The sequence below is a fragment of the Hippocampus comes genome, unplaced genomic scaffold, assembly GCF_001891065.2.
Source record: "Hippocampus comes isolate QL1 unplaced genomic scaffold, H_comes_QL1_v1.1 scaffold104, whole genome shotgun sequence".
In the NCBI taxonomy this organism is placed as follows: Eukaryota; Metazoa; Chordata; class Actinopteri; order Syngnathiformes; family Syngnathidae; genus Hippocampus; species Hippocampus comes.
The window spans coordinates 2,265,143-2,290,587 of NW_017806072.1; the positions used below are offsets into that span (position 1 = coordinate 2,265,143).

The window sequence follows — 25,445 nt, forward strand, 5'->3', positions numbered from 1 at the left end:
CGCCCCCCCCCCTCTCTCTCTCTCTCTCTCTCTCTCTCTCTCTCTCTCTCTCTCATTATCTTTGGCTTCAAGTTACAGTCCAAGTCTCCAAATGGTCTACCCTATGGCTTGCCATACTACCCTGCTCCTTCCACATGGAGGTCCACGAGCATTACTCTTAAATGAATGCAGCCACTAACCTTTAATGCTAAACCCATTGTGTCTGTCATTCTTTTGTTCACACACGCACGCACGCACGCACGCACGCACGCACACACACACACACACACACACACACACACACACACACACACACACACACACAATGAGGCTAAGCACATGACCGTTGTACAAATGATGTGATGGAATTCATGTCTGGTGGACTACTCAAGTGAACTAAAAAAACTCAGTGTACCGGTAATTTAATTTTCGCAATAGTCTGATACTGAAAACAAGTGTAAAAGTGCAGCATGTTTCACTAAATGACATTAAGCAATTTTCACAATGTATATAAACAGTGGCACCTATATTATTTGAATGTGTTTGGATTTAGAGTATCTTATTAAATAGAAAAATAAAATATTTGTACCACCATCATGAATCTCTCTCTCTCTCTCTCTCTCTCTCTCTCTGTATATACCTGTATATATATGTTTACACACACACACACACACACACACACATGCACGTGGTAGGTGGCACGGTGGTCGACTGACTGGTTAGCACGTCAGCCTCACAGTGCAGAGGTGTGTGGAGTTTGCATGGCAGCCAGTTCATGGTGTACCCCGCCTACTCCCCAAAGACAGAAAATGGATGGATTACCATCCATTATCTGAGCCGCTTATTCTCACGAGGGTCACAGGCGTGCTGGAGCCTATCCCAGCCGTCTTCAGGCAGTAGGCGAGGTACCGGAGTACCCGGGAGTACCCGGAGAAAACCCATGCAGGCACGGGGAGAACATGCAAACTCCACAAAGGAAGGCCACAGCCCAAATTTGAAACCCAGACGTCTGCACTGTAAGGCAGATGTGCTAACCAGTCATCCACTGTACTGCATCTACCTATCTATCTAGATATATTTTATAGCCACCCTTCTTGTGAAAACTCCACAAGCCACCACTGATTCAAATGTACTCTCATTGTTTCATCCATGTGTCTTCCATTCTGCTTATTCTCACGAGGTTCGCGCTGGAGCCTATCCTCGCTGACTTAGGGCGAGAGGCGAGCTACTCCCTGGAATGGTTACATTCTTTTAGTGAAATTCAATTCATAATGTAATTTAAGGTTTTGGTCTTTTGAAGAATATTGCTTGTTTGTTGATCATTGTCTTTCTCTGAGGTCATCATTTGACTCAGCTGTGTCATGGAAGCACGCCCATGATTGCTGCTGACAAGGCCCCAGTGTGTTTAATCAGCCTTTTTGGCGGCAGGCCAAATTATTCAAGGAGAAAGCAGTTGGAAAAGAATTGGATTGACTGATTACACTGTATGTGTGTTTTGGCCAATAGCTGTAATTGAGTGTCCTGAAATGACACTAATCTGAGACAATTATTTTATGTGGTGTATGTATATCTTCGAGATGTTTTAATTGTTTACTTGGTCTTCTACAACTCTTTTGTGTTTGTTTGTTCTAGTGTCTTCATATACAGAGCAAATTTATTTGGTAATAGGTTAGAATTGGAGGTATGTTGGTGGACCTGATGTACAACACATACTCACAATCGGGCCAAATTTGAGCATATTTCCCTCTTACAACCAAAGTCAGCCAAGGTCAAATCTTGAATGTCTTTCAAAGAATTTTCTGAGTTGGGTGGGTCAAAACTGATTTTTCTCCCTCCCTAATCTACTCAGAAAGCCTTCAGAGCTCACAATTGTAAATGTTAAACTTGTTCAATATTTAAGATCACTGACTTTGGCTGAGCCATGAATTCTGTTGAGTTATTTGTATATGTCTCATAAGTAATTCATGCCAAAATAAAAGAAAAAAATCTAAGTAGAAAAGTTTACTACCACAATGCAGTGAGCAGATAGATCTGTTTTTTCCCAGTACGACTACATTTTGATGTTGTTGCTAATTGTTGCCTCTCAGTTCATGTACCTCGACAGGCACCAACTTTGGGGAATATATCTTGTGTGTGGTGTGCTCTGTTGGTCATTGTGAGAATACCATGCCTGATTATAAAAAAAAAAAAAAAAAAAAAAAAAAGCATAGACCAGCACATTTTTGTTGTGTTTTCATGCTGGTCTTGCTGTTATCACCAGCAAGAACAAAACAGTGGAAGCTACAAAAGCAAAACAAAAAGAGTGAAGATTAAAAAAACTGAACCTTCACTCACTAGGCTTCATGGTCTGACTCAAAGCGACGCACGCCACCAGACCAACATGCTGTTGTTGCCTTGCTGGTAGCTGGCGACACCAGCAAGACCAGCTGCTCACCCGCGCCAGTTCCTGGCTGGGCCCCAGCAACATGCTGCTGCTGCTGTGTGGCTGTGGCTCAATTCATAGAGCGGATTGACCCGTGACCAAAGCTTTGGCTGTTCAAGTCTTGGCTGTTTTGCTTTGAGCTTGCTGCAGCAGCAAGAAAACACGACAAAAACATTCTTGTCTATGCTTGATTTATTTATGTATTTATTTATTTAAAACATGGATACACTATAGGAACAGTAAGAGCACATATGGCTTGTGTGAGGTCTCTCATTTATTTCAAACTCAATTAAGAGTGGTATAGGTGTACCCTGCTTTAGTGTACATCTTTCATGTATTCAAGCTGTACGAAGTGCATGTTGTAAAAAAAAAAAAAAAACAACAAAACAACAACAATCAGAGCTCCAACAAATTGCAGTTGCTGGGCTTCTTCTTATTTTGCTGGTACCGTTACCAACTATAGTGAGTATTTTCCTTTCCTGCAAACCAATATTCTTCATATTATTTGTATTTTTCCAGAAGCAGTCCAAACAAATTATGAATGATATTTGACAGATTTGGCACCAGAAATTCAAATGTAATTTGACAGCCATCACTGAATCTTGAATGTGTGAATATATTCATCCATCCATCCATCCATTTTCAACACTGCTGATCCTGAACTGGGTCACGGGGACTTGCTGGAGCCAATCCCAGCTGCCCTTGGGCGGAAGCAGACTACACCCTGAACTGGTCACTAGTCAGTCGCAGACCACATATAGAGCCAAACGACCATTCACAACCACATTCACACCGTTACCGAGTGGGAACAGATGCCACGCTACCTGCACACAAGTCCGGCGCGTGTACCACTACACCATCAGCGACACGTGTATATATTTTGAAGCGGACATTGTACTATAATAATGATGATGACAAATCTATGTAGCTTGCAGTTTGGAATAATGTGTAGCTGGGCACTGAGAGCCTCGCCCCTGTTTGTGTGCATGGATGTATGCCTTGCAGGTTTGATGTGTTGGAGACACCAGCAGCTGCACCTGATCTGACAAATTACATTGATTGTAATTAGAGAGCTCATAACCCTTTCTGGGATTCCACTCATCACCAGATTGCCAACAGTCGATGACGAGCTGGTCCCCGTTCTGGCTCACACTAGGCCAGCTTTGCAGCTCTTCTCTGCCAGGTAGGATTCTGCATACGGACATCTTTCAACACACCCATCCCATCATAATCTGCTGTTATTCCTCTTGTCTCTGCGTTCGAGCCCTACGCACGACCAGAGCCTGAAAATGTCTTTTTCAGGGCGTTTAATAAAAGAGTGCAAGTAATAGACTGAGCTGCCAGCAGTCCAGACCTCTATCCCATTGAAAATGTGTGGAGCATTTTGAGACGCAAAATATGACAACAGAGACCGATGATTTTTGGAAGGTTTTACAGGCATCAAAATCAAAAATGTTCAAATATTTTGAAAAAAACAACAACAAATCAAGAGTGTTTAGCATGTTTTTTATGTTTTACACAGTGTCCTTCATTGGAACTGGGGTTTGTCCTATCCATTCACCTCATCACCATTTCCTTGTGCCACCCCTTGTAGTCATGGTAACAAAAGCCATACTCGGTGTTGCCACCACAGTATAGGTGGTTGGAATGTTTAGCAGTGACTCAGTTGTATGAGGATAAAAAGTTCAGCAACAAGTTCAGGAAGTATCAAAGAGAGGATGAAAAGTCCTTTAGAGAACTTCAAATCCCTCCTCAAAACACACCTGTTCAAACTGGCTTTTCTTTCATTTCTGTTGTCTGATTTATTGCTGTCCCTGCTTTTTGTTGTCATTGTTTTTCCCTTACTCTGTAAAGTGTCTGAGTGTCCCTTTATAGATCCCATGTATAATTAGTATTATTAAAATTGTACAGTGTAATTCTTGATCCTTTTCTTTTGATAAAGCCTTTGGCATCTCCTCTCACTGAAATGAGTTTCACAAGGAAAAGCAAACTGTATGCACAGTTTATCATTTGGCTACTGAATTTGTTGTTGTCTCACGTGACGTCATGCACAATGAAGGTTTGAACTCTTAAGTTTTGTCTGAGCTTCGAAGCAATGACATTTTGGATGATTGTATGACCTGTAGGGAATTCAAATGTGTCACTGTAATGTCACTGGTAGTACATAAAGAGCACAAGGCGGGTTATTTGTCCCTTTCCATTACTAATGTGCTGGGAATCTCGTTTGAATTCAACACTTTTCTCTTTTACATTAGAAACAGGTCAGCACCAAGGTGGCTACAGCTGGCCAAAGAACATAGGCTCATTATGTGGCACACTTATTCCAAGGTAGACTGATTTGGCTTTTACACAGCTCCAATGTTGCTCTTAAAAGTATCGTTATATGTGTGGCTTGTGTAGAATGATGTATTTGTCAATGCATAACCCATATCACCTTGTGACTGATGTTACCAAGGTGTTAGTTCAATTAAAAATGGGCGTGGAACTGGTGAAAGTAAGTAACAAGTGATTTTCAAAATTAGAGTGTAAAATGTATAACAACCTCAATAAAAACAGTTTGAAACAGCGGCAAGATACATATATTTGACAATATGATTACGTGTTGCGTAAATTGTAACCGTAGCCACACTTCAAGTGCAATATAATGTTTCACCTTCACCCTCAGAGTATAAGAGAATATACACTCAATTCAGTTGGAGAATATGCAGAAGGCCAGATTTGACGGGGAAGAACACCATTTTATAGTTGCTACACCCAGAGCACAAATCTGGAATGAAGGCAGTACAGTGAAACTCCTCTACAATGAAATCATGTTTGCAGCAAGAAATTTTTCACAACAGGGGGTTTTCACTGTAGCAAATTTGATCTCAGATGTAAACACACACACACACATGCACACACACAAACGAATGTGTACTCTTTATTTTTATTCCAATAGTGCATAAGTATGAGAATATAATATAGTCAGTGTAGAAAGAAAAAAGGGAAAGAAATTGCGAAATTTCCGATCAGCATTCACTTTCACTTACATCAATTTCTTGGACAATGTCTTTTATTTTGTTCCCTCCATCTTTCATTTTGATCACGTTTACCCTCTCTTCCAGCGTCAGAGCTCTTCTTGTCTTAGCTGCTTCACATCCAAAGGTTCGTTTTGTAGCAATTTTAGCAGTGCAAAGTTCTTGATGCGTCTGAAACTAACAATAACAAACACTTCCTGGACTACTGCCCATGTGTAAACCAGTGTGGTGGTTGCTGTTGCCATTTCCGAACGAAGCAGTTGAGGTCGCTGTTGGATGAGACTTCGTTGTAGTGAATCTCGTCGCGAGGCAAGAGGAGAGAAAAAGATTTTGTATAAAGCAACAGGGTTTTTTTTCGTTGTATGGGGGGCAGGAAAGTGGGAATGGTGTTAATGCATGAAAATTTTTTCACATTAGGGGGTATTTTCGCTCATGTAGGTTTCGTTCTAGAGGAGTTTCACTGTAGCACTCACTCCTTACCAGTTAATAGCAGCAGTGTCTAAGGGACTGGCAGCAGACTACGATGAAGCTGAAAGAGTGACCTGCGAGTAGGACAGAGGGGAGAATGAACGAAGGGAGGGAACATTCTGCTACAGAGATATGTCGGCGAGTGCTGAATATAAAAACCTGAGTTGCAATCCTATTACTAAGTGACTAAACGGTTCATGGTCTCCTCCTGATCATTCACCAACTCAACAGGTACATAAATGACAGACTTAAGTGGATGGGAGAATCTTTTCCATCTTAACTTGCTCTGGAGAATCCGCTTGAGACCAAATTGTCTTGCTCAGCAATTGGGAAATGTAGGGGGACCAGATGTCCTCTTTACCCCAGCCACTACTTAATGACTATCATCATCACTGTCACTTAGCAAGCATTCTTCCATAGCACATCTTCGGAGCCGGCCTTGTTGCAGTGTGATTACTGTGATTACCCTCAACACCAGATGAAGAAGAGTCATCTTCATTGTCTTTAATTAAATATGTCATTTACAGTATATTGCATATCAATGAAAATTGTCCTCTGCATTTGATCCATCACTAGCACGCATTAAGGGGATTTTTATTATAAATTTTTTGGGAAGGACAAATCTTGAATTGGTAATTTTGAAGTTAATATTGGCTCAAAAGGGAAAGGGTTTTTGTTTTGTTTTTTCCAGACTTGAATGTTTTTGTGATGTGGCGCAGTGTAGACTGGTTAGCGCGTCCGCTTCACAGATTCCAGGATTCGGCCTTCCTGTGTGGAGTTTGCATGTTCTCCCCGTGCCTGTGTGGGTTTTCTACGGGTACTCTGGTTTCCCCCCACATTCCCAAAAACATGCATGGCAAATTAACGGAACACTCTAAATTGCCCTTGGGTGTGATTGTGAGTATGAATGATTGTTGGTCTATGTGTGCCCTGTGATTGGGTGGCAACCGGTTCAGGGTGTACCCCGCCTGCTGCCCGCTGAGAGCTGGAATAGGCTCTAGCACGCCCACGACCCTCATGTGGACAAGCGACTCAGATAATGAATGAATGGATGGATGGGTGTTAATGTTATCTGTGGCCTGTTAAGAATATTTAGCCAAAAGGCATTGTTTTGTTACTTCCTGGAAGGAGCAATTCTCCACCCTGACTTCTCGACTGTAGTGCTGCAATCGAAGGATGGGAGGGCTCCCTCACAAAGTTCTGAATTCCTCATTCAAAGTCATTATCAATTTGGTCAGAGTACTGTACTGTGACTTGCTAGTTGACGAGTCAGTTGCTCCAGGCTCAAGGCAGAAAACTACCTGTACTCTCTCCTGGTAACTACAGAGCAGCGTACTCTACTTGACCTCCATTCCTTCCAGACAGAATTACTTTAACAGAGAGAGTCCTCGTTAGGAGACAATGCAATTAAGCAACACAAATAATAATTACATTGGTTTTCATCCATCAAGTTACCGCTCACAATTCTCACACTTTTAGATAACGTTGTTTAATCAAAAGCAAGGCAGAAATCCAACATATATTAAAGAATATCTGTCTCCCAAAGATGATCCAAGTGCATGATTTTGTCAATGCAATTTTCCCACGATCATTTTCCAAATTTAAAATGGATTTGGTGCTCCTCGGTCCGGATTTCCAACAAAAACAGACAAAATGATGAAGTGGTTTTAATGTCCAGGAAAATAATCACATCACATCTCACCTGTCGCTATGGCAATGCACCGGACAAAGAATAAACAGCGGACATTCCTCACTGTATTCCTACAGCTCAGCCTGCGAACACCATTAGATTGGTGGAAACTCTGCAGTCAGGTGACATGAAAGACGGAAGCCTGCAGCAGGCTTTTAGCCAAACCAGTCATATTGTTTTCCAGGAGTGAGCATGACTGGTCGAAAAAAAATGCAGAATGAGATGTGGTACTTTGTCTTCTATAGAGCCACTTTCAAGATGAATCATAACTCACTCTTTTCAATTCACAATTTCTTTGAGCATAAAGGTAGGAGAAGTCGTCACCATAAAGCGGCTGGTGTCATTTTCTTTTCCTGACGGTCAACAGGAGAGTGAATTTGAGGAAAAACAAATGTTGGTTGAGTCATTACTTTAGTAACTATGAAAGGGTTACAACACAAAATGTATTGAGAAAAAAAACCTGTAATGGAGTGAAAATTAGCATTGTATGCTTTTGCATTTTAAGTACAGTATTTGTTTAGTTTATTTCATAAAGTTGTTTTCCTTTGTAAGGAAAGGGGTTGCTTTCATTTTGCATGTCACTGTGTATTACGATCTTGAAATAATTCTCCTTTCTAAAAGAGGACGTTAGATTAAGGTTTGTCTCATTTAAACAGAAACATAATATGCGGTTCTGGCTTACATGTATTAAGGAATGTAAAGTGACCGTGTCTGGCTTTGGTTTGTTTCAATATATGTCTAAGGTCAAATATGTGACAAAAAAACAGCCCGTATGACCCTCTGAATATGTTTTTATTTTTCTGCATCTCCACCCAGTGAAGCAATTATAGGCTTTTGTGCCCTAACTAGGACAACGCTGTGGATTTCACATCCACTCTGCTCATCCGACAGCAAGAAATTCCAGCTTGTAAAAAAAATTAAATTAAAAATCTCTGTCTTATCCCATGCCCCTCTATAAGAGCTTGTGTGACCTGATGTGGTTCCCTTTGGTCCCATCTAGTGATATGTTGAGCTTTGGATGAATGTTGAATTAAAATATATATGATGTGAAATGTGTTATACGGTCCAAATGCCAACTTAACTTGAATATTAACTATTGTGCATTAAAGCACGTATGCTGCTGACTGAAACTGAAATGGAAAACACCTACATCTAAATGAGAAAAGACAGGGTGGGATTGCTTGCCTTGAAAGCGCAGAAGGATTCAGCCAGTAGCTTCATGATGTAATTCGGACACCACTGGCCTTCACAGCAAGGTCTCATTAATTTTGGAAGGAGCAAGTATTGAACTTCATCAAATGAAGAAATAGCAGGGGAGATTGGGGATATTAGTAACACTTTTTGTTCGAGTTAGTGTAACTCAGTGGTTCTTTGTCCTAGAGATCTCAAAATTTGTTGTGGTACCCATATAGGTCTGCTACACTGTCACAGATGTAAATGTAAATTAAATGTAAAACACAGAGGTAGGTTGTTACAACCTACCCCAGTACCATGGTGAGTTCTAACACTACTTGGAGATGGATGTAACAATTCAATTATTATGCTTAAAAAACAATAATGAAAAATAAAGAAGAACCTTAACTTGTAATACGACAATGATGACAATAACAACAACAATCATAATTATTATAATAATAATAATAATAATATTGCCAGTGCGAAGACAGCTGGCATAGGCTCCAGGAAGCCAGCGACCCTCATGAGAAAAAGTGGATTAGAAAATGGATGGATGGATAATTATAGTCATAAAAATGATGATGATGATGATGATGCACAGGCCACTGTAGTAAATGTAGCATCCTTGCTTAAGGTGCAGGCTTCATGGGCCCAAAATTTGCAACGCTGACATCTGAGCCACACTTCCCTTGGTTGTGAGTTATCAAAGTTAGCAAGTATCACAGTATCAAATGTCACAATTATCACCTGTTAAGAACAGTTAGAACAATGCCCATGCCAGGCAGCCATTAAAAAGCTAACCATTTTAGCATTAGGCTTCAAAGCGAGCACTAATGAAACACATTAAACTAAACTAGAGAAACAACGGCTTGACCTTATGTAAGTGACACAATTGTATTGACGACACATTGGAAACTATGAAGAAAAAAAAAATTGTTTTTACTTTCTAACCTGAAGAACAGTTTTTTTTTTTTTTTTTTTTTTTTTTTTTTTTTTTTTTTTTTTTTTTTTTTTGGCTACTGAACAGACAATTTTCAACTCTAAGGCATGAGGCTGCACCAGTGAGCCAAATTTGTCAGAGAGCATAAACTCTATTGATGACATCACCAGAGCTCATTTCTGATTGGTCCAAACTGAGAGTGTTCGACCTGTCCCTTTGTTACAACGATCCCCGGTCACCCCTACTGTATATAATTTTGGAACCATCATTTCCCCCAGTAAGCTTCTTCCCTTGGAAAAGAAAAAAAGTTTCACCAAGGTTACATTCTCCTCTCCTTTTACCAAATTAAAGACTGTAAATCTTAAAGAAGCCATGTTTACAAGACGACTTTAGATTCTGCTGTGCTCTGTGCTTCGGTGTTTTATGAGTATAACTGCAAATCCTTGGCTTGCTTAGTCAGCTCCCTGCTTGAATGATGTCAGCACAGAATGAGCAAGACGTCATTCTTATAATGCCCGATTTAAGATTGAAGCAGACGTAAATGTCACAGAGGGGGAGCATTTCCAATAGGTCCGCTCACATGTTGCTACATGGAGCCGCAAGGTCTCTGATATGACACATCCAAACCTCGGCTTGTTGTTTATCACTCACTTCCTTTCCTTTGTCCTTGTAGACCAGAAGGTGACTGTTGCTGGGTGATTGAGGCAAATAACAGCACACGGACACGGCACCAGACAGCTACTGTATCCCACAATGTGTTGTTTGTGAACCATGACAACCAGCAGTTTGTAGTGGGCCTATTTTTATCTTCTTCCGGCCTCCACCAGCAGGCCATCAATGCTGTATCATTATGTTGGAAGGTGTGATATGTGTGGAGAAAGACAAATGAGAGAGAATGAGGTACAGAAAGAAAATGGGGAAGTTGATGTCATTGAGAAGCAGAATGTGACCCATAAGGCAACTGTAAAGTTGAAAAACACCATCTCAATAGCCATTAACAAAAACTACATATTTTAAAGCACATCACCTCCTCGTTCCAGTCTTCTTTCTTCGGTCCAACAGTGCCACTGGAAGATAGTTTACCCTCCCCAAGCTCGCTTTGTCATCCGCATCAGAATGTTCCATTGACTTGTAATTCTCGAGGAGTGTCCAAACAGGAGCCAGTGATCACAACAAATTCTCTGTTATTTAAGAGTTGTGTTAGCTGGGCTGCACAGAAAATAAAATGTGCACTTTAATCAACAAGAAGTCACTCAACAAGACCTTACATGGAAAACAAACCGGAGTGCAGTATCACACTCGTTGTAGGCATGCCATCGAACCCGGTGTGCCCAAGAGCCTTTTTATAATGTGCTTCATGGGAGGGTTTTGTTTGTCTTTATCTTTCTCTGTGCCTCTATGATTAAAAAAAAAACCCAAAAGTATGCAGTATGCACAGAGAAAACATGAACACACGGGACTGTGTGTGTATGTAAAATGTGCCCACAGTCCCATTATTAGGTTCATAAATAGTAAGATGACTGTAGTCACGCATGCATTATGTAATACGTGATCCCCAAAAACTCAATGATGGTTTTATTTATGTATTTTCATACAGTTCAGTTTTGCTACCCTTATTTTTAGCTGTGTGTGTTTCAATGCACTGCAAGTTTGCACTGTGGTTGAGAGGAAAGCAATTTCATCTGTGCTGTATGTTGCACAGAGAGCATATTTGACTTGACTTGATGGTTAATTTCATTGTCAGAGTTTTTCTCGGACAAAGTTAAAGAAATCACTCGGCACACAGGGAAAATTGTCTTCAATATCGCCGGGAGGGATCTCTGAGAGGAGAGCGAACGACAGTAGTTGCCCCGATGATCACACACTCGAGCTCCCTTCCCGCCAATTCAGACTTTTATTGTAACATACAAGGAAAACACTGCCCCCGATATTTGCATACCGCACCCCCTGTCCGGCCCCTCGGTAGTGATTGGTTACCTGGGTTTAAGCTTTGAACCACCGGTACATTGCGCCTTTCTGTCTGGTCTACACTGATTCAACATGTTGCAGACTTTGCGGACGGCCAATGTCGCCTGGGCGCGATGGGTGTTCTCAAATCGTCTTTTGTTGTTCAACCGCTCTTCCCGAATTATTCATTCCCCCTTTGTGACCGAGTCTAGCCCTCTCTCCTCTGATCGCCCACCTGCATTGACGCTCTAATTGTGGACTTCAACAGCCCTCCGGCCAGGTGGCCGGCGCCTTTGTGCATAGGCATTTGGGGGTGCCAGATACGCACCCAAACGTTTAGACGTGCCCAAATTAAATGAAACTTTAAACATGATACAATTTTGCTCATAGATTCCTCTAACATGCATACATAGAAATCATAAAAGACGCCAAATTCATCAGTGCTCTGGCGAAGGCAACACTAAACACTTTAATTTTATTCAAGTTTAGCCTGTGACTTTATAGACAGGGGATTTCAGCATTCAACCTCAATAATTAAAGTGTGCACAAACTCTCTTAAATCTCTTTTTAGTGCCTGACAAAATATTTTACAGCTCACTGTGCATCCCCCATCAATATGGTAAATACCCAGCAGATATGCGTGACACGTTTTCACAGTGAACATGGGTGTTATTGAATGGATATGACTCCCTTCGACCTTAGTGACTAACAATAATACCACCGCTACAAAATCCGTGAAAAAAGTAATCAGAATAGAAACTAACGTTCAGTTTTTCTTCTCCATCAGATAGGTTTTCATTGCAATTCCAATAGCGGCTCATCAAAATAGAGCGCATAGGAATTTACGCTCAAAGGCAAGGTGCAGTTCACACAAACAGAAATAAAATTATCAACACCTTTCTAGAATTTATTAGAGACTGTGAAAGTCCAAAATCTTTCCGAAAAGGCCCAATGTGACATGTGCAGTCGGTCCTCGTGCAAGTCACATGTATTGTGCCCCGTTGGGCACTGAATTCCACTGCCCACAGCCAAGAATGTTTAAACAGAGTTACCATTAAAGCTGACGTCATTTCCTTTGGCTGAGGTGGCTCCTGTCTCCGACGGGAACGAGCCCAATCCAAAATGGTCTGCATGGAGACATGGTGGCTGCCTTGCTCAGCCAGGCTTGTAAAGCTAGTTTTCTTTTTGTATTTAACTCAGAGAAATAACCGAAACAAATTTTGTGAGGGGAATGTGGAGCCCGGGCCACATGGATAAGGAAAGTTATGGTAGATTTATGATTTTAAGCTTTGTTTCTCAATGAAATTACAGATATGCTACAGAGATGGCATTCATCACTCTTGTCGGTTGCTTTAAGAAAGGCATTGGCCGGTTTTTGTGGACCATGATGATAGCAAAAAGACTCATTCCAATGACTTTATCTGTGAGGGGTTGTGAGTTTAAAAAAAAATGCCTTAATCTTATGTTATAAATAAATAACGCAACCATAAATACCCCACCACTCACGCCCCAGGTAAAAAAAAAAAAAATCCACTGCAGCCGCCATTGCATTTGACAACGCTTAATTATTGTTTTGGGTGTAGTTTGCTGTGTTGTATAACAGCACTGGATCATCACAAGGTAAATAATTCCACATTGATCATTTTGGTAATCAATTTCTATATATCACTGCAAAAGATTATCATATACTGCATGTATTAATATCTCCCAAATACACAGACTGTATTATGAATGCTTCAACTTTTAACGTCTCCTACAAGTCTAACTATGTGAAGTAGAGCAGACTCTTGTGGCAAAACATGGAAACATACATGCACGCAAAAAAAAAAAAAAAAAACCGCAACAAAAACAACACATCAAAAAAAGTTGCTCACAAGTGTTAAATATTGGAAAATGGGTTATTGGATTGCTACAGAAAATTCATTCGATATCTGCACAATTCACTCCTTTCAAAGGCATCGCGTACATGTTTTTTTTTTGTAATTTAATAGTATCTACATAAAGTATATTGTGCAAAAAGTCTCCAAAATAAAAGGTCTAATCTGTACAACCTGTACATTTATTAAATCCTTGAGTAACACAAAAACGCGTTTGAAAAATAATCTGCGACAGCATCAAACGGAGATATTTGAAAGCGCTGGCGATATTTGCCAGAAATAACAGCACTGCATGCACTCGAGGAACAAAACGAAATTCCCCAGATAACTGCGGATGTATTTCTCTTTCGAATTTGCATGTACAAAATTGTGACTTAAACTAACGAGCTACAAAGTAGTTTTAGTGCCTTCATGCTCCTTTTTTTTTTTATGCAGTACGCTGTCGATGCACATCCTCCTCCGCCCCCTCAGCAATAAAGGGTCATTTGTCACAAAGGCTGTCCAAGCACAGCTGCATATAAAAAGTTGTCGCTTGCATGAATGAACAAGCATTCCCGCTCATGGAAATTAGACAAATTTAATTATTGACCCTTTGAAACTCATTGACATTCGCAGTAAAGAGACCACGGGGACTTAATTTTTCAAATAGCCATGGGTGAACGCTGAGATTTCAGCTAATGTTAATTAAAGGTCACGTTTAATCAGCAACATGCAGCGATGAAAACGTTCTCCTGAGCACGATTGGAGATTTTTATGTTGTTTGACTCTCACTCTCTCCCTCTAGAGGGAGTCAGAGACTATAAATCTATAAAATGGCCTTCACGGGATCCTGAGCAGAATCCTAAATAGCCTTGGATAGTCAATAATCCATGCCTTGACTTTTATCAATCCATAAAAATATTCACTGATCAAAGCCATAAAGAAAATAATTCATGCACATATTGTACAACGGCACATCGCTGTTGATATTTTCCGTCTTTCTGCCATCTGTTACGCCGCATCAACTTGCCAATAAGAGTAGGAAAGCGGAAACAAGAGATTAGTATCGCAGGCTCGCAGCTAGTGAAAATGGCATTTCTCACTGGACAACAAGGTAGCATATCTAATAGCTTTGATTTCATTATTTCTACTTCTATTCCCTTCTGTCTGTGCGGGCTGACTGTTTGCTCAATTCTCTCCGCCCTCCTTTTATCAGTAAAGAGCCATGTACTGCCTCTGCCCTCACCCTTCATTTATTCAATTGGACCTTCTTTGCTGTTAATAGGAGTGATCACTCTTTCTTAAACAGCATACCGGTAATCTATGTTCTGACAGCCAACAGTGACACAAGCTTTTCCCGAGGGGCAGAAATCAATCACAAGTGATATTCCAGCCACAATGGTAGTAGACGAACTGCAACACCTACACTTATGGCTTAGGCTCGTTCCACAAGGCCCACACAATAAATGACATAAAGCTACCAACCCGCCACCAACCTCGAGTGAAATAAAGCAGATTCCAATTGTTCAGCAACCTCGTGTGACAAGATGAAAAAACATCGTACATCGTGTTTTCAGAATCTGTCAGACTTAGTGATGGAACAAGGGAAGTGGAATGTCAAACATGCTGCATTTTTCAGACGGATAAAGATTAAATAATCAGGAATGTGGATTCCTGCTCAAGAGCATTTTTTTTTCTTACTAAGACAGCTTCAATCAGGCAGGACTACATTTATATTTCGCGACACTGGGCAGATTCATTTCGTTACTTAAATGACTTTTCCATGTGGCTTTTTTGTTTGGCTAGCGGTCACCCCACCAGGGTGCTGTCAACACAGTCCACCTTTTAGGTCAAAGGGGTCATGCTTGTGTTCCTTCAATAGGGCCTCTTACTTTCCTCAATTCTTCATCAGGAGAAGCGAAGAAAAATACAAACACGGAGCTTTTGCATCTATGTTGGCTTTCGTTAGAATTGTGTGCTTCGTGTACTCGACTTATGCGCTGTTGTAAATCCAAGACAATATTAATTGATCTTTTTTTTTTTTTTTTACAGACTGTCATTCCAATTGTTCATCTTGTATGCAAGGACATGTATGGTTGAGTTCAGGACCCATTTGTTTGATCATCATATTGGAGCAACCTTTTTCACTCGACCTGGCTCCATGTGTTTTTTTTTTCTTTTTTGTTTGTTTTCCTTTTTTCCAGAGCGAAAGTGAATTATCAATATATATATATTTTTAAGACATGGACCACCTCAAGATGGCAAGAATGAGAGGAAGGGATCCCTAAAGACTCTTTCCAGTATTGGCAGAGAAGGCTCGGAATTGTGCGTGAGACTCCAGGGAAAACTTGTAGTGTGGAGTTTGGATTTAAAATACATCTTTTGTGACACTAGTCCTGGCACTTTTGTGACACACCCTGGATATGCATCATGATTTTTATCAACAACATCGAGCAAAATATTAAATCATACATTTGCCATACATAAATGTGACACTTTGGAGGCACGTTTAAAAATAGCATCTCAACAAATTGGATTTGGAAAGAACAGCCCATGCTCATGCACTTGTATCCTCGTCAAAAAATTAATAATGAGCACCTGTTTGTGCTTTTCAGTTTACAGCGACAAATTGTGAATTTATTGCATTATTGCAAGCATCTGACCCACCATAAACCAGGGAGCCGTCTAATATATAAACAGACATTTTTGCCTCCCTTGTTCATAGTTCAGGACAGGCAGATGGCTGTATTTTACTTAACATTGTGGTTAGTTATGTTACGGCCCTTCTGGCGTCGCTCAATAAATGTAAGATGTCTGCATATACGACATAGCAAATCATGATTTTCTGCCTGAGCTCCTTCTGCTCTCAGTGTAATTTATGATTGGGGCTGTTTGGTTTGAAATTTACAGAAGACACGAGTAACAAAAGATTAGGCAGCACATGGCAGGCAGCAAAGATTCATTCAGTTCTGATCTGATGAGAGCAAGCAGTTCACGCTGCCCACCCATTAAGATTCCAGCTGTAACATGATTGCTGAAATGTTAGAAGGACATGAGATCACCATCTCAAATTCGAACTGACCGCCTGGCCCTTGTAGAGCTGGCAAACACAGGAGTAAAATTTATGACACGGTGCATTTTATCTGTACAAATGCTTGAAAAGCTCTATTAACAAATGCATGTTATAACACTCTCGACAGTCCTTTAAACACACAAATTGACACAACACAGTAAGCGCACTTGAGTCACTAAGGCATTTAACAGGAAGGTAAAGTCGAACAATTCACTGATTTATTTAACAGGGGCTTTGGCATGAAGGTCAAGGGGTGAAATCCAGGAGATTGGACAATGATTCTTTAATCAAGTGGGTGGGCGCTACACGCTCTCGTGATTCCTCAAACATGAAAGAGTCCCCACGTGCATCGGAATGACAATCGGTCACTTTTCAGTTGGTTATTACCATCACTGGCCAATTGTACTCTGTGCCACAACAAGACAGCCAAATGCATCCTGTGTTTTCCTCCATAACTGGGCGAGTAATGCAGAATTCAGTGGCATCTCTATTTTCATTAGCAATCATTAATTGATTGGTCATTAGCTTGAGTTTGAGAAAATTGCCAAAGACTCGGCACTGAAATTGCACAGGATGGAGGGGGGAAATGGGCAGGTTTCTGTTTGCTGTAAGCCAAGCACAAGTCCCCGCAGAGCAAAATCGCTTGATTCTTTGTAAAGAGCTGCCGACTCATTCTCATTACTGGCTGTGAGACTTCAGCTTCTATCTAGATAGCAGCAGACAGGAGCCTGGTTTTAAGATAGCATCAAACACTGCATTGAGAATTAAACAACTGCACAATCGACTTGGGGACTTGTGCATTTATTCCTCGGTCAAGGCACTTTTCCGCAGTAGTAGTTGAGATGAAAAGAGTTCACAAATTCAAGGATATAGTGTCAAGCAGTCTGCAGCCATCAAGTCTTAGACTCTTCTTACTGAAACTGGTGTTTATTGCGTCCTAATTAACCACCCGTAGAGAGAGACACTCTCCCTTCAAGGTTGCCCTTATCGCTTATCAGTTGGGTCTCATTCTCAAGGAATTCAGTACTTAACCTCCTTAGTCACGCTGGTAATTTATGTCCTTTGGAATGGAACTCAAACTTATGCAGACTTACAGATCAGTGTTCACAGAATACATGAACCAAACACAAGTAGAGCAAATACTAAATGAATTTAATACAAAGGTTTTAAAAACTCCTTGAATACTTGATTACATAAAAACAAAGGAATGCCTGAGAAAACCAAGATCATAGATTTTCCATTTTAGGGGTGAGCCAGACCAAGTGTGTCAAACTCAATCGTACGAGGGGGGCAAAACAAAGCACAGGCACAATAGACTAAAACGAAACGCTTCACGTAGATGAGAATTAAAAAAAAAAAAAACAGGATACAATTTTATTCCAAAATAAAATTTTATTCATTTAAAATGCACTGATGCTTTGAGACACGAGTAAACCGACTTAAGAGTTTTTCAAGAGCTGTTCAAACATAACGGAAGTGCAAGCAAGGATTCACAACGTTTTAGCCGCATGATCCTCTGATCCAATGGTTCGGTATGGCAGCTGTTGCTCCGCATTATAGAATTTGTAGTTTGTTATGTCTTCCTCGCTTCATAAAGGGCCTGTCATGATTCTGTTTGTCACCAACAGGTGGCACTGTAGGGCTCCCCCTGCAGCTGCACACCTGTTGGTCGTTATGTAATTAGTTTGTTTGTTTAAAAGGACTCCCGGCACGACCACTCGGTGTTTGTGTGTTTGTTTGTTTGCTGCTGTCATGTTTGTTCTGGTCATGTTTCGGTTATTTATAGTTTCTGTTTCGGTCATGGTTTTGGTTTGCTACTTTGGATTCTTTTTGTTTTCAGGACTTTGTTTTGGATTTAGTTTCCTGTGTTTTTATCAATACAATTCTTCAAGTACACCCTGCTCCTCCCTCCTGCCTGCTTTTTGGGGTCCACCACCACCTCGCATCGTGACAGGGCCGTTAAAAAAGATATTGTGGAGTGTTGGGGAATTGCAATAGGTGATGTTTGCCAGCATATTTTGCTGAAGTCATATTTATCATAATGTGTTGTGTTGTGCAGGTGTAGTGTAATAGTTAAAATCATGTTGTTGTGTGCAGTTAAATTATGGCTAATTTTGGTCACACTGAATCTTGCATTTTGAGTTGCAATGTTAGTGCAATTAATAGCACTCTGGTCTCTTGTGGCACAAGGAAACCATTAGTGTGTTTTTGTCATAAAAACTAGGTATTGCTGAGAACAAAAGGTACCGTTTGGTTACGTTTTGTTTGTTGTTTTTTTTTTACTGTTGCTACGCGAGCCAGTTCCACTCTATGAATTAAAATGCTGGCAGTGACTTTTGACATATTTGAGGTACACCCGGTAGTTACCCCTCAACCTTCATACTTTGACTTCTCAAGTGGTTTCAACGCTGTGGGAACAGTTTAGGGAATGTTTGTGTGGAAGGAGCGGACGGGGCATGCAGTCCCATCAAACGTCTTTGGGATGAACTTAAACAGAGATTGAGAAGCACTAACCTTTGAATTGATAACTGTTTCTCTGTAAGGATTGCAATCCCACAAAACACACGGACACGTACTGTCAGGTCGGAAAGTGGTCTCCAAGATAACTTCACAACAGTTATCTGTGATGGCCCTGGCCAACTTTATATCATCCACCCATGGAGATATACGCTTACAGTTCCTCATCATACTTAGTTTCTGCCTGTTTCCATTTGCGCCAATCTTCGTACCCCTACGAAAATGCCAGAAAAAGGTAAAATATCAAAAAAAGGTATAGCCTGCCCATGTACATGGTTAGACCACACTTTGCTCGAAGACAGAGCCCTTGGTGCTCAAGCATACTTGCCAATAGAGTGCAAACACGAACCAGCTACTTCTTTGTTTCCGATTCATTTTACAAGCTACAAAAGAGATGCAAAACCACTTTTTACACAGTGAAACATTTTTTTCAATACGCATAAAAACTTCAAGACTATGAATTCATCCCAATAGGTTACCCCACACACACACCAACCCTGTCCTAAATCCCAGAGCAAGAATTGTCATGCCCTGTGAAATAATTGCAGCTTTCAACGCTAATGGAAAATGTGCACATTCATTATTCAGTCTAGAAGATAAAGTGCTGGAAAGTGCCAAGGGACCTGTGACTTATTGCTTTTTGCGAACTAACCTTAGACTGTAAAGGAAGCAACACAGATCCAGTGAACTCACTCTCGCTCTGTCCTGATCCCCAATGTCTTATGTCCTCTCGACTGGCCATCTGCACAGGCAGAGCGGCACCACGCAGAGAACCCGAGACCGCATCACAGCTGTGGCGTGCTCAGACCACTGCTGATGGGCACACTGCGTCTTTGCAGACAGAATGACAGACGGCCTGGGCTCTCTTGTGTCACTGCAGCGCTTGACCACAGGCGGCCGCGACTTGTGGAGAAAAGCCAGCCCAGCATTATACGTCTCTCTGGGGAGCGCTGTAGGTTTTTATGAGGAAACGTGGGGCAGGAATGTGGCAGGAGGGGAGGTTGCTCCAAGGTTTGCTGACCTGCAAGATAACACGCGGCAAGAAACAGATAGGCTTGATATGTGAACATGCCCACACTTGCTCTGAGGGAAAGAGACACCAGAACCTGGGCTGCTGCTGCACACTGATCCAGTCCACACGGATACTTGGAAAAGCCAACACACATCTGACGGAATTCCAGCAATGCACTTAAGCCTTATTCATTTCCCGTGTCTAGAACCCAAGAGACTGTTGTTGTGCTTTAGCTACTTATTTAGTTACGAAGTGAAAGCAAAGCAACTGAACCAATGTGAAGCGGGATTTTGGAGGGCAGACGCACATACCAAATAAAACAAAACAAAAAAAAAACCATGGCATGTGCTCACTTACAAGAAGCATGGATTCAAGTACTTTAGTGACCTTGTCTGTGCCACTTGTCGAGAACGTCTTTAAAGTTCCTTGCTATCTAGTTATCTAGGATGAAGACGCAGTGCAGACTCATTTGGTTTAAACAGATCTCAAAATTAGATTGGGTAGATTAAAAAAAAATCTGCTGAAGGACTTATTTTTTTTGTGAACCGTGTTAAAAAAGCACAATCAGCGGACTACCCAAGATTTCTTCACAAAGATTTGAGGGCTAAAATACGAATGCATTTTTGTACCAGCAAGGCTCTTTCCATTTTCCATGCCGCTACTTCTCATTAGGGTCATATGTGAGCTGGAGCCGAGCTCAGCTGACTTTGGGCAAGAGGCAGCGCACACCCTGAAAAGATTGCCAGTCAATCACAAGACATATAGACATACAACCATCCTTCTTTTCATTTTAATTTCAAATATCTATAAAAATGAATACTTGAACAAATGTAATAAATAAATAAATGATCAAACAAAGGTAATAAATTACCTGCTTCGGCACATCTGATCATTTACATGTTTAGAAAGGGAGCTGGCAGAGGTATCAACTTATGTGGACCTAACCTTCAATTTTCATTTTATTACCAATTTATCAATAATATTTAAGAATATTCATATACCACTCTCTCATCATAGCATAATATATAAAATGATATACTGTATACCAAAATGTAGCATGCATTTCTGTCATAATAAGCATATCTACACACTAATATGTAGTTATCCCTAATACTCTTAACCTCCTCTTTACCAACAACTCTCTTAATATATTATAGTTAACACACATATTATTGTAGCATTGCAGCAGCAGTTTTCGAAGGTTCCACCATGTATTTTGACAGACTATGCAGTGGAAGGCCTGCTACTATATGGCCACTGATGAAAACACCTAACTCTTAGTGATGGCATTTATCCGGTGGACTGCATTTGATCTAAGCGTCAACACAAGTTTGATTCCGAGAGGCTTCAAGCACAAGATTATTATGTTAACCAACCTGAGGTCGGTACGGCCCTAGTATTTGGTGCCAGGCTGAAATTTTGTAATGTTGCTTTAGTGTCACATGGTGAGCTACGGGCAAGAGAATGATAGGCTTAAAGTGCCAAGCCTAAGCTATTAAATGTTGATGGCCTCACATCTGTTCAACTGATACCTGAAATGACATAAAATGGAAGTGGATGGTAGTGACTTTTGCGACATACTGTATTACTAACAGTAACATTTTGTTTTTATTTTTGCTTTTGTACATTTCAAAGCCTTTTTTTCTTTTTTAACTTTTAAAGGTGAATCAGTATTTCTACTTTCACTTGTCTTTTTTTACGCCAATATCTTTATGATAAGTAAACACTAATTCAAGTAATTTTGCCACCTCTGAAATCACATCATTAAACTGTTGCTTTCTGGGCAAATGCTTTCTGGGCAAATGCTTTTTTTTTAATCTGCCTCGGTTTTGAAAATATGTTACCTGGAGGGGATTAGGTGGGTGGAAATATGAGATAGATATGTGATGAGTCTGTTTCAGAAAACTGCTGCTTTAATATGAAAGGATTAAAAAGTCACTACACTCACACACATAACACAGGCACACACTCACACAACGCATCGTGCACTTGCTCCACTCCTCCCTGCTCCCTCCTCCGCACGACCCTCCCACCAAGCCGGGACTGGAATCACGTGTCTCACAGCCAAGCTTCTCAACCAGCCAACACCGCCACAAATCAAACATACCCAGCACCGGTTTCCTTAGAGAGAGAGGGGGAGAAGAGCGAAAGAGAGGAAGATGAGAAGCAGTGAGGTGTTCACGGGCACAGAGCCACTCCATCACCAGAGAGTAACGATGACGAGGGTTCAGTAGAGGACAAATCCAAAATGTCTCTGCATACAGGAGGCTTTTGATAAGCATCTGAGATGAGCGGCACACCGCTTCGGAGTCTCATTCTCAAGCAGTCCGACTGGCAGTCACTGGGTCCGGGGGCGCACAGGCTTTCGGTCGCTCCAACTCAACCTCGGCTTGAATAGAAGCGGATCTTATTTAATTTTTTTTTTAGTCTTCGCCATGAGGGTTGTGACATCCAACTTGTTCGCGCTGCTCTTGCTGGGCGCGTTCGCGGGGGTTTTCTACGTGTGGAGCTCACTGGAGGACCGCTTGGAGCGACACAAACGAGGCTTCGCCGTGCCAGGAGCGGGGTCGTTCTACCCCAAACTCCCCGTGGATCTTTCGGCTAAAACTTTCCGGACTCTGCTCGCTGTCCCGGCGGCGCACAGAACCCAACTCAAGGCTCACAACCTTAGTGAGTACCCAGCGGGAAGTCGCCATGACAACGTGAATAGGAATCAGACGACTCCACAGGAAGGGTTTGTCAAGTTGGACCGCCCCGTGGAGGATGGCATATTTTGGAGCGCATGGCTGGAGGATTTACTCCCGGTGGGCTTTACGGAGGAATACGCCCATGCTTGGCGAGACAAGGCGAGGGCGGCGCGGGTCGTGAAGCTGGAGCCAGGATGCGGCAGGACTTCCAATCAGCTCGCCACCTTTGCGGATGGCTCCAAAGCGTGTGTGCGCTACGGGATCAACGCGGATCAGGTGCAAGGTGAAACTTTGACCTATTACCTTGCTTGTTTACTGGGCATCACCAATGTGCCCCCACTAATACTGTCCCAGCTAAACAGCTACAATGAACAATGGGTGGCGGTGAGGACGCGCCTCGGCGGACTACAATGGAGCGACCACGCTGTGGTTTCTCTCACCGAGTGGGTCTCCAACCTAAGCGGGGTGGTCACGCCTGCTCCGCTACGCCAGGAAAGCAGCGGGCTGCATCCCGAGCTGCTAAACAAGACAACGGCGGAGCTTGTGGATCTCATGCAGTGGAGCGACCTGATCATATTCGACTACATGACGGCCAACTTTGACCGGCTAGTGAGCAATCTGTTCAGCCTGCAGTGGGACGCGCGCGTCATGGAAAGGGACACGAACAATCTCCTGAAAACGCCGCGCGGAGATCTCGTTTTTATCGATAACGAAGCGGGGTTAGTGCACGGCTTCCGGGTGTTGAACATGTGGGAGCAATATCACCAGACGGTGTTGAGCTCCGTGTGCGTGTTCAGGAAGAGGACCGCGCAGCGCGTGGCGGAGCTCCACCAGCGCAGAGACTCAAGGATAAGGTTGCTGCAGCTCTACAGAGACAGCGAGCCTTTGTCAGCCAAGCTGGGCTTCCTTTCAGACGAGCACGCCGCTGTCCTCCAGGACAGGATAGACAGAGTATACAAACACATTCTACATTGCAAAGAGAAGTACGGCCAGCTATGAGCAGCCACGATGGGGTCTGCGGCCCAAAGATGCAAAGATGACAGCTTTGTCTCGAATATCCAAGTGAACTACCTACCTCTTATGGATAAAATGTGACGCCTACTTTATAACTATTTGTGCGAGCTTAATCCCTGCTGATTCATCTCACACCGTGAATCCCACTTGGTACACTCATTTGACTCGAACCACATGTAAAGATTATAAAGTGACTGCATGGGGTAACATATAACCCCTGTTTGGATTATTGCCGTATGGTCTTTAATCTAGATATGATAAACTCCCACGCCTTACTGTTTACAGTTCAATATTTAATACTTTATTTCTGTGAACATATGGTCGATTTTCTAGAAAATCTTTTTGCACAGTTAGTTGCCGGACAGGCAACGTGGCACCTGCATTTTTCTTTTTATTCAGCCTTAAAAGTGTAGCATTTCAATTGTACATTGTGTAAATATTGCTGACCAACTTGTTTTGGCAAGTCAGAGGTCCGCTAATTGAATGTGCATTGTAACATTCCAAACTATCTTGTCCCTTTTCTTTTTTGAAATATACACTAATTTATGTTGAAACACTGTGTGTTGCTGAACAGTTATTATGGTGCGTCAAACATTTAGTAGCCTGCACAAGCTACTGTGCTGATCATTACAGTGCTTTCATTGTGTTGTATAAATGCGTGGTACTGGCATGAATGTTCCCTCTGAGCCATCCTGCCAGCCAAAGGCACGCTACAACGGGAAACGCTAATCCTTTATAATCTTACCAGGAATTATGGAGGAGACAAGTGACATCATTTGATACGTTTGCAAAAGGATTTGCTATTTCTTAACTACGTTGAAATTTCTTCTCATCTGTCTTTCACCTGAATCAAGGGCTACATTGAATGAATTTGTCTATTCAGTTAGAGCAAAAAACATGCTACGCTGATAGGCTCATTAATGCTCTTTTCCTCAGATGAGGGCTTTGTTTATTGTTTTTCAAAGGTTCAATTTGAACAGTGAAATGGATTCAAAGCACATGAGTGCCTGAAGGTCAGTATTACGTCTTCAGGCTTTCGCTACAACACTGCAAGGGTTTATTTGACCATTTTGAAAAGGCTCATTCTTTATTAGTTCCCGAACAGATTGGACTTCTCTGATCTTCAAAGCGAAAACCAACTATGCATGTTTAGAAAGTCATATTTTCAGCCTCCCTGCTATTCTGCAGCTGGTTTCTTTTACTACTTCTGTATGTTCAGCCAACTCCAGGGCGCATCACTATTTGTAGAGCTCGTGGTATGAGAGGTTTTGCGTATGTTATTCGAACAGTGATTTATCTGCCGTTTCTATGTTTGGAGCACGTGCAAATGATTTGCGGTCATGCCTGGTGGGTCACAATGGCAGCGACGCGGTGTACAGGGTTAAGCAGGTAATAACATTTTCATCCAGCGCAACCACCTGCTTCAACTGCTTAGTAGATCAATATGTGCACTAACTCTAGGGAAAAGGAGGTCACGGTAACGAGTTGGGCGCTGGTTCTACGGTTAATATGTTGACTTGAGTTTCACTGGAGTGGGGGTGGTGGGTTGTTACGTGGATTGTGCGTACAGCTGGGCACCATCTAAGCATGCTCGTTCATGCTGAACCCTGCAAAGAGATTTATGACGGGTTGCAGACACCAGGGATT

The 25,445-nt window shown here is 41.8% G+C and overlaps 1 protein-coding gene across 1 annotated transcript; it reads left to right on the forward strand.

Annotated features, from left to right (window-relative positions):
• Window positions 1-22,094: 22,094 nt before the first annotated feature.
• On the forward strand, window positions 22,095-24,352 carry fjx1 (four-jointed box kinase 1). Its single transcript, XM_019894314.1, has one exon. It carries the CDS (start codon window positions 22,533-22,535, stop codon window positions 23,781-23,783), a length of 1,251 nt encoding a protein of 416 aa, XP_019749873.1. The 5' UTR covers window positions 22,095-22,532; the 3' UTR covers window positions 23,784-24,352.
• The last annotated feature ends 1,093 nt before the right edge of the window (window positions 24,353-25,445 follow it).